The sequence below is a fragment of the Equus asinus genome, chromosome 27 (genome assembly GCF_041296235.1).
Source record: "Equus asinus isolate D_3611 breed Donkey chromosome 27, EquAss-T2T_v2, whole genome shotgun sequence".
Classification (NCBI taxonomy): Eukaryota; Metazoa; Chordata; class Mammalia; order Perissodactyla; family Equidae; genus Equus; species Equus asinus.
This window is the reverse complement of record NC_091816.1, coordinates 1941318-1959433: the sequence shown is the minus strand read 5'-3', so window position 1 is coordinate 1959433 and position 18116 is coordinate 1941318. Positions and strand designations below refer to the sequence as shown.

The 18116-nt window shown below is 41.9% G+C and overlaps 2 protein-coding genes across 30 annotated transcripts in view; one reads left to right on the top strand and one right to left on the bottom strand.

The window, feature by feature from the left end:
* The window catches only part of SLC20A2 (solute carrier family 20 member 2), a 106834-nt gene extending 105112 nt beyond the window's left edge, over nt 1-1722 (bottom strand). For 3 of the 13 annotated variants that reach the window (XM_070499808.1, XM_014837794.3, XM_070499813.1), the window contains exon 1: nt 1584-1722. The gene's annotated coding sequence lies outside the window, so the exon portion shown is untranslated. Of the gene's footprint in view, nt 1-433; nt 733-1583 lie in introns of those variants that run through there. The other 10 variants (XM_044750861.2, XM_070499814.1, XM_070499807.1 and 7 more) reach the window with 9 other exon arrangements.
* Nucleotides 611-11333, top strand: SMIM19 (small integral membrane protein 19). 17 transcript variants are annotated; one of them, XM_070499826.1, is made up of 7 exons: nt 859-1008; nt 1558-1657; nt 2186-2306; nt 3417-3503; nt 4235-4372; nt 5875-5999; nt 9528-11333. In XM_070499826.1, exons 5-7 carry the CDS (start codon nt 4239-4241, stop codon nt 9590-9592), a joined length of 324 nt encoding a protein of 107 aa, XP_070355927.1. In that variant the 5' UTR covers nt 859-1008; nt 1558-1657; nt 2186-2306; nt 3417-3503; nt 4235-4238; the 3' UTR covers nt 9593-11333. The 17 variants fall into 17 exon arrangements, with proteins under 17 accessions (XP_070355918.1, XP_044606799.1, XP_070355919.1 ...); XM_070499817.1 differs by lacking the exons at nt 859-1008; nt 1558-1657 and adding an exon at nt 611-750; XM_070499818.1 differs by lacking the exons at nt 859-1008; nt 1558-1657 and adding an exon at nt 613-750 and having other exon boundaries at nt 2189-2306.
* Nucleotides 11334-18116: the final 6783 nt, after the last annotated feature.

Genomic DNA, 18116 nt, shown 5'->3' with positions numbered 1-18116 from the left:
ATCCTACATAAACTCATTTCCTATCTCTCGCTAAAAAATACATCTTTCAGGTCCCTACACAAAATTGTTTAAAAATACCCAAAAGTCATTCAAACTGACACTATTTACAGCGTCCTGGGCACCTGCAGCTTTTAAAACACTTCAATAGTCTCAGCCACGCATCATTTATTATAAGGAAAATGGAAAAGCAGTTTGGAGAGCATATGCTTTCTTAAGAAAATATGAACGCAAATCTGAAAAGCAACCCTGTGCCCTCCTCAGGCAAAAACAAGGTCTTCGCGGCCCCAGCTCGGCCTCGGCTCTCGGGACCGGGCAGCTCCCCCTCCCACGCCACGAGCCGCGCGCGCCGAGGAGGGCCGGGGAGAGGCGCGCGGCACCGCCGTCCCCGCTCCGCCCGCCCGCTCCGGCGCGCGACGGCCACACGCACGCGGACCTGCGGCGCGGGCGGGGCCCACCGCCCCGGGAGCCCGCGGGGCGGGCGGGGGCGCGCGGCGGGGGGAAGGAGCCCGGCTCCACTCACGCGCCCGGGGCGGCACCGGGGCCGTCGCGGCGTCTCTCGCATTCACAACTGAGGGGGGCGGGGGAGAAAGACCTGGCTCCTCGCTGCGTCCGGAAACCGCCGGGCCGGCAGGAAGTGACGAAGGCAGAGGGGGTCCGCTCCAGGCGGGCGCCGCTCCCGCGCGTCCGGCCCGACTCCAGGGAGAGCCCGAGCGAGCCGGCCGGCCGCGCGCCGCCTCCGCAGCGAGCAGCGTGAGTGGCCCCGCGCCCCGCGCCTCCCGGGCCCCGCGCCGCGTCACCGGCCCCGCCCCGCCCCGCCCCGCCCCGGCCCCAGGCGCCTGGGCCTGCCCGGCGCGCGCCGGAGCCTCCCGGGGTCGGGGGAGCGGGCGTCTCCCGGCGCTGCCCGGGCCGGGGTGGCGTCTTCCCCCCGCTCGACTGGCTTTCCTTCCGGGAGGAGCAGGTCGCACCAGCTTGGGGTCAGGGCCGGAGGAGTTGAGGTGGGGGAGGCAGGTGCGTGTGACAGCCCTGACGCTCCACCCTGAGCCTGTGGGACTTGGGGCGAGCCCTGTGGCCAGCGCCACCGCCCCCTTCCCTCTGTCGGAGGGAGCCTGCGTGCCTGCCAGCGGGGCGGGAGAGGGAGGCGCGTCTGCGGGCCGCGCAGCGCGGGAGCCCGCGGTGTGTCTGCTTCCCGCTGGTTGAAGCCTGTTGGCGGGCACGCCGCTGCTTCAGAAAGCCCCCCTGCTGGGTCAGGGGACCGCGAGAAAGTCCCATTCACGCGGGGGTGGGGCGCGTTGTGAGGAACGCGTGGAACTGCGCAACTGATGCTGATCTGAATTTGTATCAAAGTACCAGAGCTCCAAGTGAGGGACAAAAGTGCTAACATTCAAGGCATGATGACAAGCGATACTCGATTTTAGAACCACCGAGACTTGGTATCAGGAACCCAAATCAGCGCACTAATTTTAAAGCTTACCGTCACTTGATCGCCCGAAAAGTTCTAGTTCTCCACCTGAAAGTTTACCAAACTAAAACCAAGCCCTATTTGTCGCGTTTTGGCAGCTTTATCTCTGGATGCTGATGTTTACCTGGGACTTGATTCAGCTCGTCCTAGCATCTCCTTGCTGAAATCGTTCAAGCGTTACTGTACAGGAAGAAATATGTGAGAAAACTTCAGTTTTCTCAGAAGCCCTGAATGATGATCCACGCACATGGCTGGCTGTCTAGATGGTGGTCTTTAGCCTTAACTTGCCAGGAAGAAACCCTTGTAAGGCCCCCAGGCCTTTTGCTTCACACTCCAGAGGCGGCGGCGGTGGTGTGCACGTGTGCCCTCGGTTAGACTGGGGCCTGCTGCGGGGATGGTCAGAGTTCAGGCCGCATGTGGGCTGTGGGTCTTTACTATGACTCTGCACAAGGCCGTTCCCTGTTCCTGGCAGTCCTTGGAACTCATGCCATTGGTCATGATGGGTGACTGGGCAGGAAAGGCCTTCCCTCGGCGCAGGTCTTTCACAACTCCACTACTAAAAATAACTCCAGTGCATGTCCCTGGAACTGGGGAATGCTAGTGTCATTCCATACCAGCGAGTTGTATAACATATGTTGTATAATTCACGTTAAAATTTTACCATTCTGGGTCAGCAGTAATTCCGAGTCCTTCTGTACATATAATTAAACACTGGCATATTTGTAGCAGGAGGAAGACAAGTCCTGTGGGAATACACCGTTTATTGAGTGGCACATGAACAGAATTTTGTGAAAAACTGAAGCAAGAAATTAACCTGGCTCAGATCCGTTCAGGCGTTAGAAAACAGGTAGGAAACACCTTTGTAATTTGTCAGACAAAGGGCATCTGCAGAATGTTCTAGTGGCCGTTGCTATACGTTCCCTGTTCTTCCCCAATTTATCGATAACTCTCACTTCTGAATCCTGCCACCTTTGCAGCCCAGACCTTCCGCAGCATCTCACATCAGACGGCTAAAGTTATCTCTTTTTGTCAGAAACACAGTCGATATTTTACATTTTGGCACCAACAAAATTCTAGATTCCATAAAGCATAAAGACAGTTATAGTCTCTGGTCTTCCAAAAGTTTCCATTTGTAAAGTAGGCTGATTACTCACTATAAATCTTAATGTTAGACTCAGAGAAACTCTGGAGTTCAGTTTTAAGAAAGAAGAATTGAAACCGTGAATATGCCGAATCCCCCTGTGCCTCCGATTCTCCTGGGGAAAAAAATACATAGCCAGTCTTTAATATCTAGGAATTGAGTATGGCTTAATATTTAAATAATATTTAGATCATGTATCTGAATTTTTATAATTTAAAGTAAGTTCTGTTTTTATTATTCGCTGGCTAATTTTTACAAGACCAGTCTTTATATTCATCAGACATCAATAGATGTTTTAGGGAAATTACTCTTGCCCTCAGTGGCTAGAGTTTAAGTTAAATGCCTATTTATGATACTCACTTTATTGTAAATGAATACAGTATATCCCCCAACGTGTGACAAAGACTTCACATGTCAGAAAGGGGCACACATACCACGTGGCTTAGGAGCACATCTCAGGGGAAATTTCATTCATTTTATGCAAGGCAAGCTATAAGAAAGAAAACAGATTCTGCCCTTAACATAGACTTATTAACTCACTGAGCCAAATCTACATTAAAGAACATTTTGGAAGCTTACAGGAGAGATTGCAAGATATTTTTGTGGAAGAATTTCTGCTGTGCCATCAGTGTAGGATGTCTAGAAAAAAATTGCAACGCCATTTCTTGGATATTCCAGATACTCTTTTTCTTGGTATTAGAAAATGGCCATCTTATTCTTAGACACTGCAGCACACTTATCACCTATCTTTGTGCAGTTTTTCTCCTTTTTCTAGAATGTCTAAATCAGTGCCTCTGTATTTCTTTCACATATTAGGTCATTTTACTTAGACTTGCCTTTAAGTCTAACGCAAGGGAGGAACTTTCTCTTTAAGGAAAAATTTGATCAACTTTTCAAATACAAGTAAGAAACCATTACTCTTTGCTTGCTGTTTGACACACGTGCTATTACCACTCTTATCTTTTGTGGGAATGTCCAAAGAATGCGTTTCCTTGAATAGAAGTCACAGCTGTGTAAATAGCAAAAAGTAACTTCTTATCTCATAGCTTCCTTTAACCACATTTGGCTGGGAGGCCACAACCAGATCCGACTGCCTGGGGAGGCCTGTGCCGGCGCCCTTAGGGCTCCCGGCCTCTCCAGGCTGCTGTCACCGGGACAGCCGCTTGTCCGGGTCTGCGTTTTAAAGTACTGGGTGGCTTTCTTCTGGGTGATAGTTACAGGTTGGAAACTGTGTGATGACGTTTCAGCCTACATCCTTTTAGTAATAAGATTTTTTAATCCCAAATTTTAACCTTTGTGTAGAAGATGTAATGTTTCAAAGTTGAAAATAAGGGAAAATACGTGCCTGAGTTATCTGGACCAGTGTTCGGCAAACTTTTTCCTAAAGGGCCAGATTATATATATTTTAGGCTTTGGAGGGCCATGAAGCAAAAATCGAGGATATTATGTCGATCCTTCTAACCATTTAAGATGTATATCCATTTAGAAATGTAAAAGCATTCTTGGCTCCAGGGCCATACGAAAACAGGTGGTGGGCTGGAGGTGGCCAGCAGGCCATATGTTTGCCAGCCCTTCTCCAGATGGCCATCTCTTCCCTAACTCAAAGAAGCTGTGCTCTCTTTTCTGTCTTACAGCCCCATGCCTGGAGGTTACGGAGTGATGGGTGACGATGGCTCAATTGATTACAGCGTTCACGAGGCCTGGAACGAAGCCACCAACGTTTACTTGGTAGTGATCCTTGTTAGCTTTGGTCTCTTCATGTATGCCAAGAGGTAATTTTTGAGTATCTCAAAGTAGATAAGAAACTGGGCATTTAACAGTTTTGCAGGTTGTTTGTTTTATCTGAATTAAATGCACAGAAATAATTTCGTCAGCATTTTTGTTCTGCTGTGAAAGCACTGTCTCCTCAGGTTTGTCCTCGAGCCCTGGACACCAAAGTTTGGCTTTGAAAACTCTGTTGCTTTAAGAGATAGAGATTTAAGTGCAACTCTCAGCACCTGCCCGGACCAGCTCCTTGGTCCTCTCATTCTATCATTTCTTATCTAGCTCAATTTTATCATCCAGCCTGGGTTCATTGTCATCCTTGGATGAGCACATTTGTTTGGCCGACATCCCTGAAATGCAGACACTAACGCCTGTGTGTTCAGCAGTTCTCGCTTCACACGTTTCAAGCTTTCCCTTCTGTTTCTTGTGCATGACTATAGCATGGCACTTATTGCACAATATTGGTGTTATCTGATCACTTGTCTGTCCATGCTACAGAAACTCGAGTCCCTTGAGAACAAGGGCTTTTAACCCTTCTGTCCCTGTTGTGCCACATAGTATAAATCCTCAATAAATATTTCCTGCTTTAATTCCAGATGTTGTAGCATAATTTAACTGTTGTTTTCCACACTCTCTAGCTCCTTTCCTTAAGTACAGTAAAAAAAAAAAAAAAAAAAAAAGGAGGTGCTTTAAAAAAGAAAAGCAGTATTAGTTAGGCTGAGTTGCCTCTGCTTATAGCCACATGCTTCATGGTATCCTCTACCAAGGTAGAAAGACATTCGATAATTCAAAATAATTAGTAACCCCCAAATAATTGTGTTTGGCCAGATGAATAGTTCAGAGCCTGCACTTGCTCTCAGATGCACCCGTGCCGGCTGCATGGCCCCTGGAGCAGCTGGCCCATTGGCTGCCTGGACTCTGCAGGGTGGGTGGGAAAAGGTGCCACAGATCATCACTGTCCACTTCCGGTAACAACTTTCCTCTGAAAATAGCTGCCACCTCCTCCCCACACCACTGTTTTAAAAGCAGGGACACACTGTCGTTCATTTTAAGTAGCTGGTCCTACTGAGGCTATACTATTGTATTTAAGAAATATGTTTATTTATTATTTTCTAACATTAAGGTCTGCTCACATTCCGTTTATTTTCTAACCCAGTAGTTTAACTTTATTTGGATGACATGAGCTGTTCGTGCATCTTTCCATACAACATCAGGCTTTCCGTGGGAGAGAGTGGAAGCACAGTGGGGGTATGTGACTGTCATATTGGTGGATGCGTTCAGCTACTTTCTTACACGTAAAGCCCCGTGGCTGTAGGTGTACAGCTGCATACTTTTTAGTGAGAGAAAGAATACCTGAGCCAAGGAAGCATCTCACAGAGAGAAAACAGAAGATGATCTTACTGTCATTTAAGTCCATTTAATGTAGCTTCTGATTACTATGATCATGAGAATATTACAATCCTGTAGATATTAATACAAATCTCTCTTCTGCATTTGGTTTGTGATTTAGGAATAAAAGGAAAATTATGAGGATATTCACTGTGCCACCTACAACAGAAACTTTGTCAGAGCCCAACTTTTATGACACAATGAGCAAAATTCGTTTAAGACAGCAACTGGAAATGTATTCCATTTGTAAGTATGTTCTGTGCGTAACTGCATACATAAGCATGATTAAATAGATTTTTCGGAATTCAGTCCAGTTAGCAAAAGGTTATCAGAAATAGTTGGTAATGGAAACTTAGTACCTGTTTTAGATGTTCAACACAGTATTGACAAAGGCAGATTTGCATGAGGTTAATACTTACGACCTTTACTAGTATAGGACCCTTCTAAGACCCTGAGAGGGCCCTAGCAGTGTGTGCATGTGATCCTATTTCTGTGCAGTTTGCAAAAATTAGCTATTTTAAGAATCAGTTAAGATTGCTGCCTCTTCCTACTCTGATTGGCCCTCCTTTGCACTTCGCCTCGTACGGAGTGGTGTTGAAGTGGCCAAGAGCATTTGGGGATCTGGCTAAGGGAAAGTCAAGTTGCAGCAACTTTTAGTTTACGTTTGGGTTTTGTATTTAGGGAGTTTGCAGTCACTTCTATTATAATTAAATTATTGCAAGCCAAAGCAGTATAGGAATGGCTTCCAGGAATAGGGCATGTGACATCAATGTGCCAGGCCAGAGGTTGTGTCTCAATATGTTCTCTAGTACTGCAACCAGAAGTGTGTAGGTAGTAGAAGATAAGCAAAGTTTAAAATGTATAGAGCCAGAATTAATTGTGCCTGTAAGCCATAGCCTTTCATGCCACTGTTTAAAAGAAGGAGATGTAGTTTCCAGGCTGTATCGTTAAGCAAGAAAAGCAAGATATCAAATATATATTCTCAGATGCCGCTCTTAAAATCAAATGACCAAAACCTCCCTTGTATTATCTACCTATAGTATAAATATTCTATAGAATCGTGCAAGCATGGAGGAAGGCTTGGAAAGATGGGCATTAGATTATTAACATTCATTACCTTGAGAGGGACAGTGTGGGACTTAAGGAAAAAAGACTGGATATTTTTTAAAGAAACATTTTTACAGTAAAAATTTAAGGGGCCAGCCTGGTGGTGTAGTGATTAAGTTCACGCACTCTGCTTTGGCGTCCTGGGGTTTGCGGGTTTGGATGCTGGGCACAGGCTTATACACTGCTCGTCATGCCATGCTGTGGCAGCATCCCACATAGAAAATCAGGAAGACTGGCACAGATTTTAGCTCAGGGATAATCTTCCTCAAGCAAAAAGAGGAAGAGTGGCAATAGATGTTAGCTTGGGGCCAATCTTCCTCACCGGAAACAAAAAAAAAATTTAAATGTGTGTGTGTGCATAGAAAGAAATACGAAACAATGATTGGCAAGATGTTACTAGTGTATGTCTTAGGTGGAGTGGAATTTCAGGTGAAAAGTAGGAAAAAATATATGTACATATATATCTTACACAAGTAGAACCTTTAAAAAGTTCTTCAGCATAAATTTTATCCTCAGAACTGGAGCAGCACTTTCTTTGTGGAAAGGAACTGGGTGGGTAGCCGCAGTACTGATGAGGTAGGAGGAGGTAACACTTTGCACTGTTTCCTCTTGTTCCTTTTGCATTTTGTACCGTATGCTTGTGTTACTAGTTCAAAATAAGAAGTAAATCTTAATTTAACATAGCAGTGTTACAATAGCCAAAAGGTGGACACAACTCCACCGTCCTGGACAGATGAATGGACACACAAAATTTGGTATGTGACTACAATAGAATGTTATTCAGCCCTAAGAGGAAGGAAATTCTGACACATATTACAACACAGATGAACCTTGAAGACACTATGCTTCATAATTATTCTTATTGTGTAGTGAAACAAGCCAGTCACAAAGAAGAAATATTGTCTGATTTCACTCATATGAGGCAAATTCCTAGAGCCGGAGAGTAGAAGGCGCTTGCCAGGGGAGCCATTGTGCAGTGGATCAAGAGTTCCGTTTGGGATGATCAGAAGAGCTCTGTGGATGGATCGTGGTGATGGCTGCACAACAATGTGAATGCAGTTAGTGCCACCAAACTGTAAACTTAAAAATGGCTAAAATGGCAAACTTCATGTATGTTTTACCACAATGAAAAAATCCTTAAGAAAACTTAAGTATTTGAAAAAAAAAGATACAGAGCCGGAAGCTCTGTATGGAAAGTTTAAGTAAAGAATTAAGTTTTCATTGATGCCTAGTCAAGACAGAAGTTATCTCCTATTGGTAATATATTCAGTAGGATAAATTATAAACCCAGTGTGTGGGTTTTTTTCTTCTTTGATGGGAATTGCATGAAAGAAAATTTATCAGAATTCCTGTGTTTGTAAGATGTGTTTTCTATTGCTGCTGTAACAAATTAGCACAAATTCAGTGCTAATGTATTATCTTACGGTTTTGTGGGGAAAAGTGCTACAGCGAGTCTCCCGGGGCTGGAATCAAGGTGTCAGCAGGATTCCATTTCCTTCTGGGGGCTCCAGAGGAGAAGCTGTTCCTTTGCCTTTTCAAGCTTCTAGAGGCCACCCACATTCCTTGGTTTGTGGCCCCACCCCGCCATCTTGAAAGCCGGCAACATTGCATCTTTCTGGTCATTCTTCCATTTTTATGTCTCCTCTCTCTCTAAACTCAGCCAGGAAAGGTGCTCTGATCTTCAGGGCCCATGTGATCAGGTTGGGCCAGGTGATCTAGGGTAGTCTCCCCCTGGCGAGGTCCTTACCCTAATCATCCTCAGAGTCCCTTTCGCCCTGTAAGCTGGTATCTTCACAGATTCTAGGGACTAGGATGAGGACATCTTTGGAAGCCATTATTCTTAGAAACAGTGAGCGTATGTGTAGATTTGCACATTTAACGAATCCCATCACATTGGATCATTCTTAATGTTTGTGACATGTCTAGTCCTGGCAAAGTGTGCAGTTCAAGAGGAAATAGCAAACAAAATTCTTTTTCCTAAAAACGACTCCCAGAGTTGTCTAAACTTTAGGCCGCAAAAATCTGGATTCACCTTGAGTAGCGTAAACAGAATCTCTTTCTTGGCTAGTAAAAACTTCGTGAAGGCAAGTTTTAAAGCTAAGCAGTAAATGACATTCATAAAGATTTTAGCCTTGTACTTTCTCTAGTTTCAGGTTAAGACCATTCTTCTTCAATAAACCTCTCTCAGAAGTATGGAAAAATACAGAATTGCATAACGGTTTTTTCTTCTAGTTTATATGAATGACAATGTTCAATAATAAGTCTGTTATGCTTATAAGTTAAAATGTAGTCCACTTCCTTCTGATGTGGGAAAAAGCATTATTGTTAACTTATCTTAAGATGACGTAGGAGATAGGAAAGAAGGAAATTACAAAATGTTAATTTAATTTTAATAGCTTAATTAATGTCTGCCCTATATTTTAAAGCTCTGAATGATCCTGATATACAAAAGATAATAAACATATAAAAATGAATATAAGCAGTGCTGAGAAGTTAGAGGATCACAAAGTATAATAAATTTCCTCTAATGAAGAGAAGTTGTTTCATTCTAAGCTAATTCTTTACTGAGAATCATGACTGGACTGTGATTTAGTGATGTTAGCTAGTAATTATTTTGCTGTTTTATTAATTTTCTCTTTTTTTCTGTTTCTGTTTTGTTTTTAATAGCAAGGAAATATGACTATCAGCAGCCACAAAACCAAGCTGACAGTGTGCAGCTCTCGGTGGAATGAAACCTCGGAAAGGGAGCAGCGCGTGCAGGTGTTAAACACTATGGCAGCAAGCTCCTAATTCTGCTAGATCATGAACAGCATTTTTTTAAAACTTCTGTCTCCATAAAAGCATTTTACTTGTGACTTTTTCTCAGTATTTCTGTGTGCTTTGTTGCATCTCCTGGTCATTTGTTACACAAATAAATAATGGCTCCAAAAGCCTGAACACAGGGAGTCTGCACATAGCTAGGGAGACACAGTAGAACGAGGATGGGGATTTTACCTGCGATCTGTGATTTCTTCAGGATACAATCGGTCAGGAGTATAAACACATCTTTGGAAGTGAGAATCTGGAGCTTATGCAGCTTGGATTTGAGCATTTTGTAAAATTAAAAAATAGAAATCCAGTCATTGGAATAACTTCCTCTTAGATTGTATTCTGTGATAAATGTAGTTATGGATAACAGACTAATTTGTGTTCTGATTGCTGCTGTTACCACTCCTCAATTGAATTAACTATCTTCGAGTCTTGCGAACCTGCGCAGTACACTGTCTTTTCCACCTCAAGGAGCATATCCATCTGCTAATTGAGGAAGCTTCTGTGACTGGAATTTTTCCCCTTAAGTATGTTCCTAGGAGGTTGTTTGGTTCTTTTTTTAATTCCACAGTTTCGTTTCCACCAGAAGAGTCGTCTTTAGGCCACACTGGAATTAGACATGCTGCTCAATAAATGAGCACCTCTGTATTGCTGTTAGCAACTGGCTTTTCGGTCATGTGACTATCAATGTTTAATGTAACTGTCTAGTTACTTAGACTTTTTTAGCATAATAAGTTTCCCTGAAGATTCTCATATCTTGTACCATTTTGTACTGTACAATGAAATGTTTTTACCTAATTTTTCATATTTATTTAAAAGCTGATTCGGGTAGTGGCAGGGAAGTTTAACTGCCCATGTAACTGTCAAAGAATTAGTTTTTGAATCACAACTATTTTTTTTGTTAGTTTGGTGAGGAAGATTGGCCCTGAGTTAATATCTGTTGCCAATCTTCCTCTTTTTTTTTTTTGCTTGAGGAAGACTGTCCCTGAGCTAACATCTTTGCCAGTCTCCCTCTATTTTGTATGTGGGACACCACCACAGCCTGGCTTGACAAGTGGTGTGTGGGTTTGTGCCCAGGATCTGAGCCTGTGAACCTCGAACCACCGAAGTAGAGTGCGCGACCTTAACCACACTGCCACCAGGCCAGCCTTAATCACAGCTATTCTTAATCGTAAGAGGTAGAGTTAATATTTCAAGCGTTATTTCCTTTCCTGTTTATGATTGTGAAGAAAAGAATATGAATTTTAAATGAAAAGGTTTAGACCAAATAAAATCATTCAGGGAAATTGCATTTACTTTTAGAATTTATATCATTCAAAAATGTATATATAGTACAAGGTGAAGTGTTGACGAAATGGAATAATTTTTTCTTAGCTCACAAATGAGTTTGAATGCACCGCCTCTACAAAGAATGAAAAACTGACTAAAGGCTTATAAACAGTTATGGGCTGGGGGGAGCGGAGCAGCAGGGGAGCATCTTCTTAAACCTTACTTTGCTCTTAGAAGAACCGCTGTATGTTTCCACGAGCAGAGAATGGAAGCAGAAGCAAGAGTGGTTATTCGCTGTCGCTGACTCGTGGCACCAGCTGGATAAATTACAAAAACTGACTATCTCAGATGATTTGTAAAAATAGTGTACGTAAATAAATAGACAACACCATGAAATTGACTGCGCTTATTTGTTATTTGCATCCACTAGATAGAGGACAGTCATAACTGAAAACTGGTAGATCCTTGCTGAGCCTCAAACCTTGGGAAGTGAGAGGATGAATTCCTCCTCGTTTTTTCTCTGAAACTAACTGATGGGAGCCACACCCCCCACTGGCAGGAACAACAGCAAATCGGCCTTTGAAGTGTCTTCTCTGCTTCAACAGCTGAGCTGGGGTAGGGGGCAGCCCTGCGGCCACACTACAGAGCAACACAGCTGAGGGTCCTGCTTCTGCCCCCACAGCCACCAAGGATTCAATGGAACTGTTTTCTTTGGAAGAAAAACGGAATGACTAATAAACTGGTAAGTAACACTTGTGTTCTCCTTTTCCTCATTTCTTCTCTTTTTAACGCCTCAGACTTTGGGCGCTGCTCCATCTCGCTGCACGGCTTGAGCGTGTGAAGTCACTGATGTTTAGCTGGGCCCGCCAGCTGCACTGAGGGAACAGTTTGCCTCCAGAGGGCACAGGTATTTCCTGTTGACCTCACAGTTCCGGGGGGAGTTATGTATGTGATTGACCAGAAAATGAGATTCAGAGTTTACGGTAAAATCTCTGTAATGTCAGAAATATTTGAAGTATTGAGTAGAAATAAGAGATAAAATAGTGATGATAAAAATAATTTCTGACATTAAGATAAGATTAACTGGATCTTAGAAAATATAGTTAAAGAGACAAGGGACAAAAGTAAATTATACTTTTCATTCAACATGTGTGAACTTCTATAGACAGTTTGGTTCTAATAAGAGAAACAGACTAGGAACAGGTGCTGGGAAACTAAATGGAAATGAAAAGGGCATTCGGCTTACCTCCAACCTGTATACAAAATAGCATCATAGAACAGCGACTGGAGCTTAGTCTTAATCCATCTCCCACTTGACTCCCCAATAAAATCAGAGCCAAATTTACACGAAGCTATAAAGCAAGAGAAATTTTCCACCTCTCTTCTTGTTCCTCTTCTGCCTCCTGTAAGTCTGTATGGGCGAGACAGGCCTTGAATGAGGATTTAGGAGTAAGGATGCGGAATTAAGCAGAGAACTAAGGTGGTGAACCCTCAGCAGCAGATGGTCCTCCTGTCTTTGACCTCTCACCCCAAAATGAAGGCGTGGCATTCAGCGCTGGATTCTACACTGATGTATTCTCTACCTTTATTTTATTTCGGTGTAGTAAAAAGCTAAGCCATTTATGTAGATGAGTAATATCCTACATTCTAGGTAGGAAGATGAGACAAGTCAAAGGGAGGCTGCTTACTGTCCAGGCTTCTTGGTGGCAATTCAGCCCCAAATAGGACACTGAAGGAGCACTATGTTGTTCTTTTCTTTTGTTTTTGATATGTCTCGTTCCAGAGTTTCTTTCTTCTCTTCCACATAGAGAAACAACGGAGGTCTCACTGTTATGAGTGACTCCATCCCAGGGATGTTTATAAAAAAATATTGTTGACAAATTTCAAACTAACTGAAGAAAGTAGGGGATTTTTCACTGTAACCAACTCTTGGTGTTAATAGCAAATACTTTCAGCTTTAGAAATCGGAATTTCTTGAAAAGATGCACCACATACATATAAAGTATTTATGACAGAACAAGTAAATGTATGTTTACTTTATTCATTTCTGGGGGAAGGGATTGCAAGTGTCTCTAATGTTTTGAGGTTTAAAAAACGAGGCCCATTCATGTTGACTACAATCTAATATAATTCTTATATCTGAAATGCTTTCTAGCACAGACTATTAGCATAACTAGCCCAAAGGAAATGCTTGGTAAATACTTGTGGAATTAATTTACTTGTAATAATTTATGGAATTGATGTTTTATTTTTTAGTTTTTATTCTTCTCCCCAAAACCCCCCAGTACATAGTTGTATATTCTGGTTGGAGGTCCTTCTGGCTCTGCTATGTAGGACGCCACCTCAGCATGGCCTGATGAGTGGTGTGTAGGTCCACACCCAGCATCTGAACCATTGAAACCCTGGGTGGCCAAAGTGGAGTGCACAAACTTAACCACTCAGCCACAGCGCTAGCCCCTGATGTTTCATTTTTTATGTTTTTAAAAAAGTGTTTGTAAATTCTGCTTGAAGTAATGGAAGAATAATTGTGTCAGACTAACTCTCTTACAGATAATGATTAAGAATTCAGAACAAAACATAAAAACTATTCGAAGGTAACTCTAAGCAGACAAAAAAGAAGGAAGATGGCCTTTGAAAGAAGAGGACTGCACTGGTTGAGATTTGTGGTTATATTGTTTTTGCCTAAAGGCATTTCCCAGTCCACCAGTTAAGAGTAGCCAGAACTCAAGCAGAAAGCTACAGTGAAATTGGTTTGAGGAACAGGACAGAGTTCAGGGCTTCTAGAGAGCCTGAAAAGTGAGGAGGAACATCACAGAAAGAAGGGAACCACAGAAGGGGCAACATTAAAATCTGCATATAAATTCTGCCAAATCCTTGGCTGATTCCTGAGTTACAAATCTATATAAGAGACTGTAAGGAGCCTGGCAGAAAGCAAATAGCTAAAAGGATGAAAGTACTAAGCAGAGTTTTCAGCTGCTGCCCACCATAGGAGATATAGTTTGAGTCCTACCAAATTAACTGCCTGCGAGAACAAAACCAGCAATTTTCAGAGAAAGATAACAGAATCTAGAATCTCTACACCGTATCATCCACAATGTCCAATATACAATCAAAAATTACAAGAATGAGAACAGGAAAATGAGACCCACAATCAAGAGAAGAAATAGGGTAATGTGGTCCCTAGTCAAGAAAAACAACGCCAATATAAACTGACTCTGTGGTGACCCAGATGTTGAATTAGCAGACGAGGACTTTAAAGTGGCTATTACAAGTATGTTTAGATTAGCGAAATACTTTTAGATAAGTGATAATTAAAAGGACTTATCCGTAACACATCTGCTGTACAAGATATACTAAAGGAGGTTCTGTGGCCAAAAGAGAAGCGATAGCAGGTGGAAACTCAAATCTAAGCAAATTCTGGGCATAATAAATGACCAGTTAGGAAGAGACAATGATACAGCAAGTAGGGGCTTTCACCTACTGAGGATGGAGTATATAAGAGTTTCTTGCACCATTATAACTTTTCTATATGCTTGACATTATTTCTTTTAAGTTATAGAAAAAGTATCTGGAAATCAATTTCTTAGTAAATCAGATTCTACTTTTTGTGTTTACCAATCATTGGGAAAACTCCAAAACAGGCAGGGTGTCTGAAGGTGTCTTGGATAACAGTATGCTTCTTTCTTCTCTACTTCATCCCACAGTATCCAATATCCCTCTGTTCTCTATCAAAATCTGCTTCCAAGAAAGAATCTAAAACACACTTCTACAAACGTATAAATGACTGATAACAGTTAAAGTGTTACTTCTCACAGGGTGTTTGTTCTGCATTTTAACAGAAAGAGCCTTCAATTGGAAATATATGAAGTTTTCAGACATTAGAGAGCAGTAGTAACTTTTAAGAATAAGATAGCCTTTATGGCTTCTGAAGTCATGTCATCTAAGCAATTAAGTCCACCTAATCATTTGGGTACCACTTCCAATTCTACCCTCCGCCATCATCTTAGTTTAAAATTAGCAATCAGAATGTCACCTCTTCTCCATCAAAATTGTTAAATGCATTGGCTCTCCTCAAAAAAAGTGATTTTACAGTTTTGTATCTGTTAAAACACGGCACAGTCAATCCTGCTCTATTGTCTCATCTCTGTGAGGTAGAAAGACAGACGATAACAGATAATGATCTTTTGGTTACCATTTTACAAATGAGTGAAAGTGAACAATGTGAATGACCCTTCCAGTCCCGGCCTTTTGCAGTATTGAGAAATGTGAAGCTTAAATGGGAGGAAATATCTCCAGGGGCAACCAGGGGGAGGTATGAAAGCAGGTTTACAAAAAGGCAATTTCTGACGAACATACAGTTTGGTGTCAAGTTTTTTCTTTATCCACCGTAGTATCTTACAAATATTAGGTGTTTAACAAATGTTCACTTAATTAAACCAGGTTGAATCCAATGTTGTGCTATCCCAGAAAGAAGTCAGGCCGATGCAATAACCCTATTTTAATCGCTTTTGAGTTTTTTCCCAGTGCCACAGGGAGCAACAGTGATCCTACCATTCGTGCAGCTCCTGCTGGCAGTCCAGTAGACTTTGTGAAAGTAGTTAACTCCCAACAACATATCATATTTTATTTTACTTATTTTTTTTAGTGGCTTAAACCAACACACATTTATTGCTGCACAGTTGAAGAATTTCAGACCATGTAGCTGAGTGGCTCAGAGTCTCTCAGGAGGTTGCAGGGAGGATGTGAGCTGGCGGCAGGGGCCGCCCTCAGCTGGAGGCTGGAGGAGCTGCTTCCAAGATGGCTCCCTCAGCTCCTTGCCATGCGGACTGTATCATATTTACACCCTCCGAAAAGCAAAAAAAAGGAGGATGGATTTTTTTCCTCAAAATATTCCAGAGCACAGTACATTACATATACTTAAGGTGTTATAATTTTTTTAATATATAATTATTCCTCAAAAACTTTTTAGCAATTAAATCTCAATTTATCACATCAGTGAAAGTGGTTGCATGGAAAGTCCAAAAACAAACTAAAAAGGTTAACCTTTTTCTTGTTGTTATAAGTTTGTCTTTCCAAATTAGTTTTGCTATACCAGTATTTTCATTGGTTTGCAATTTCTTAAACTCATTACACCTAATGATAACAGCCAGCAAATCAAAGCTATTTTAATTCCAAAGGGAGGGAAGCTGGCCTGGGACTGTGAAGGGGTTGCGGGTAACCTCCAAGTTTGCCAGTTGGTATTCAGACAACCTTGAGGGGCCAGTTCCATTTTTTAAGAGTAGTCATGGTGCAGGTGATCGTTCTTACAAATTCCTTTCTCCATGGTTATACAGTATTCAGATTTAGCAAATTAACACAGGGTCACATTTTGAATTTACTTAGGTCACCACCTTCCATAATTTGTAGTTCTTAAGCAAAATCTAACATCCCACTACTGTCTTGTACACCAGCAAAACGTGGATCAAGAAGATATTGTTGATTAGAAACCAACAACGACTGAGGAAATATCTCAGCAGCCGAGAACAGGGAAGGGGCCTCTGGCCTGGCCAACTGCAGGCACACTTCATGCACCCTGTTTGGGCTGTCACGGCTTTTATCAACAAATCTTTTTGGGAAAAGAGTTGCTCCCTTTCTTCCTTGAGACTTGATCGTCAGAGTTAGTTTTCTCTTTTCATCTTCAAGACCTGTGACATTTTCTGCAGAGGACTGGAGACTGGGTTTTAGTAATGCCAGTTCTAAGGATGGATTTTTATTTATCTACAAATTATAAAGGAAGAAAAGTGGCTGGAAACTTAATTACTCAAAATTTGCTTATTTAGTTGCATTCTAACTTTACTTAAGGCTCTGGATGTCTTCGGCTCCTTCTTAGATGCTTTACTTGGCCTGTGGCCCGTTGCCATAGTGAAATGGAATTAATAATTCTGACTTATGCCAACTTAATACTTGTTCAATATACCCTTTCTTTGTTTATAAAAAAAGAAAAGGAGCCTGGCAAATCTAGTATGCTTCAAAAGGATTATAAAATTTTAGGAACTCTAGTCCTGAATTATAGCTGTGGAGAAAGGTAAGCTGAATGTATTACCCAACATAAGACAAATGTAGATACTTACTGTTCTGCCAGCTGACAGTTTTGACTGAAGCTTGATGTTTGCTTTTTCAAGCTGTTTGAGGGTAAATTTAGCTTGAAACAATTCTGAATGGAGGGAAGTCACTTCATGGTCCAAATCATCTTTTTCCTTTTGAACTCTATTACAACTTGTAATTTTGGCCGATCAAAAGGCTCTAGATCATCTTTCTCTTAAGTTAAAATAAAATTTGAATTTGATTTAGTTTGTATAAAGTCACATTTAATACAATCAAAGACGACTCCATTTCTGCATATTTTGGGACAATTTTGAAAGCACCAGTATACACAGAAAATGAACTAGGTAACGGTTTAGTTAATACAACACAGAATTTGAAACCTGAGTCCCAGCCAGTTTTGATCTGTGCTGCATCTGTTTGAATTTGAGCATATCATAACCTCACTAGGCCTGAATTTGTTCATCTGTTAAACAGGAATAAGACTGCCTTTACCCCAGGGATGGTCAGATGCTCAACGATTTGCCGCCTGAGCCCCTTGGAAGGCGATGTAAAGACCCTTGGTGATGGGGTCATCGTGCAATATTCTTTTACTGTGTGACCAATTTATATATTTAAGAGTTCGAAAAAGCAAAATGACTCTAGTGCCCCCAGGCCACTGGGGTGTGCATTCTTTACTTTCTCTGCGGGCCCGGGAGAAGCAGCTAGCTAACGAAAACTTACAAAGTGCATGGATCAACAAAATTGCCTTCTGTGAACACACTGCTGGGTATCATTCACTTCGACTACATTTTAAAAACCTTCAGTCTTCTGTGTCATCCTTCAAGTAATGATAATATCTCCATTTTTCAGATGGAAATATGGGCACAGAGAAATTAGGGAATAGGCCCAATGTTAAAAACCAAAATTATATTATCTCTTGAGATTCTTTCTACCCTAGGTTTCTATGGTTCTCATAATAGAAGCAGAATGATTTGGAGGTTCAAGCATTGTTTCCAGTAAAAAATAATGCAGATATTATTCCTGGGGAATAATTTATCAGCCTCAGTCAAGTCCCTTTGAGATCAAAGAAAATTCAAGCAAATGGTAGCAAGGAAG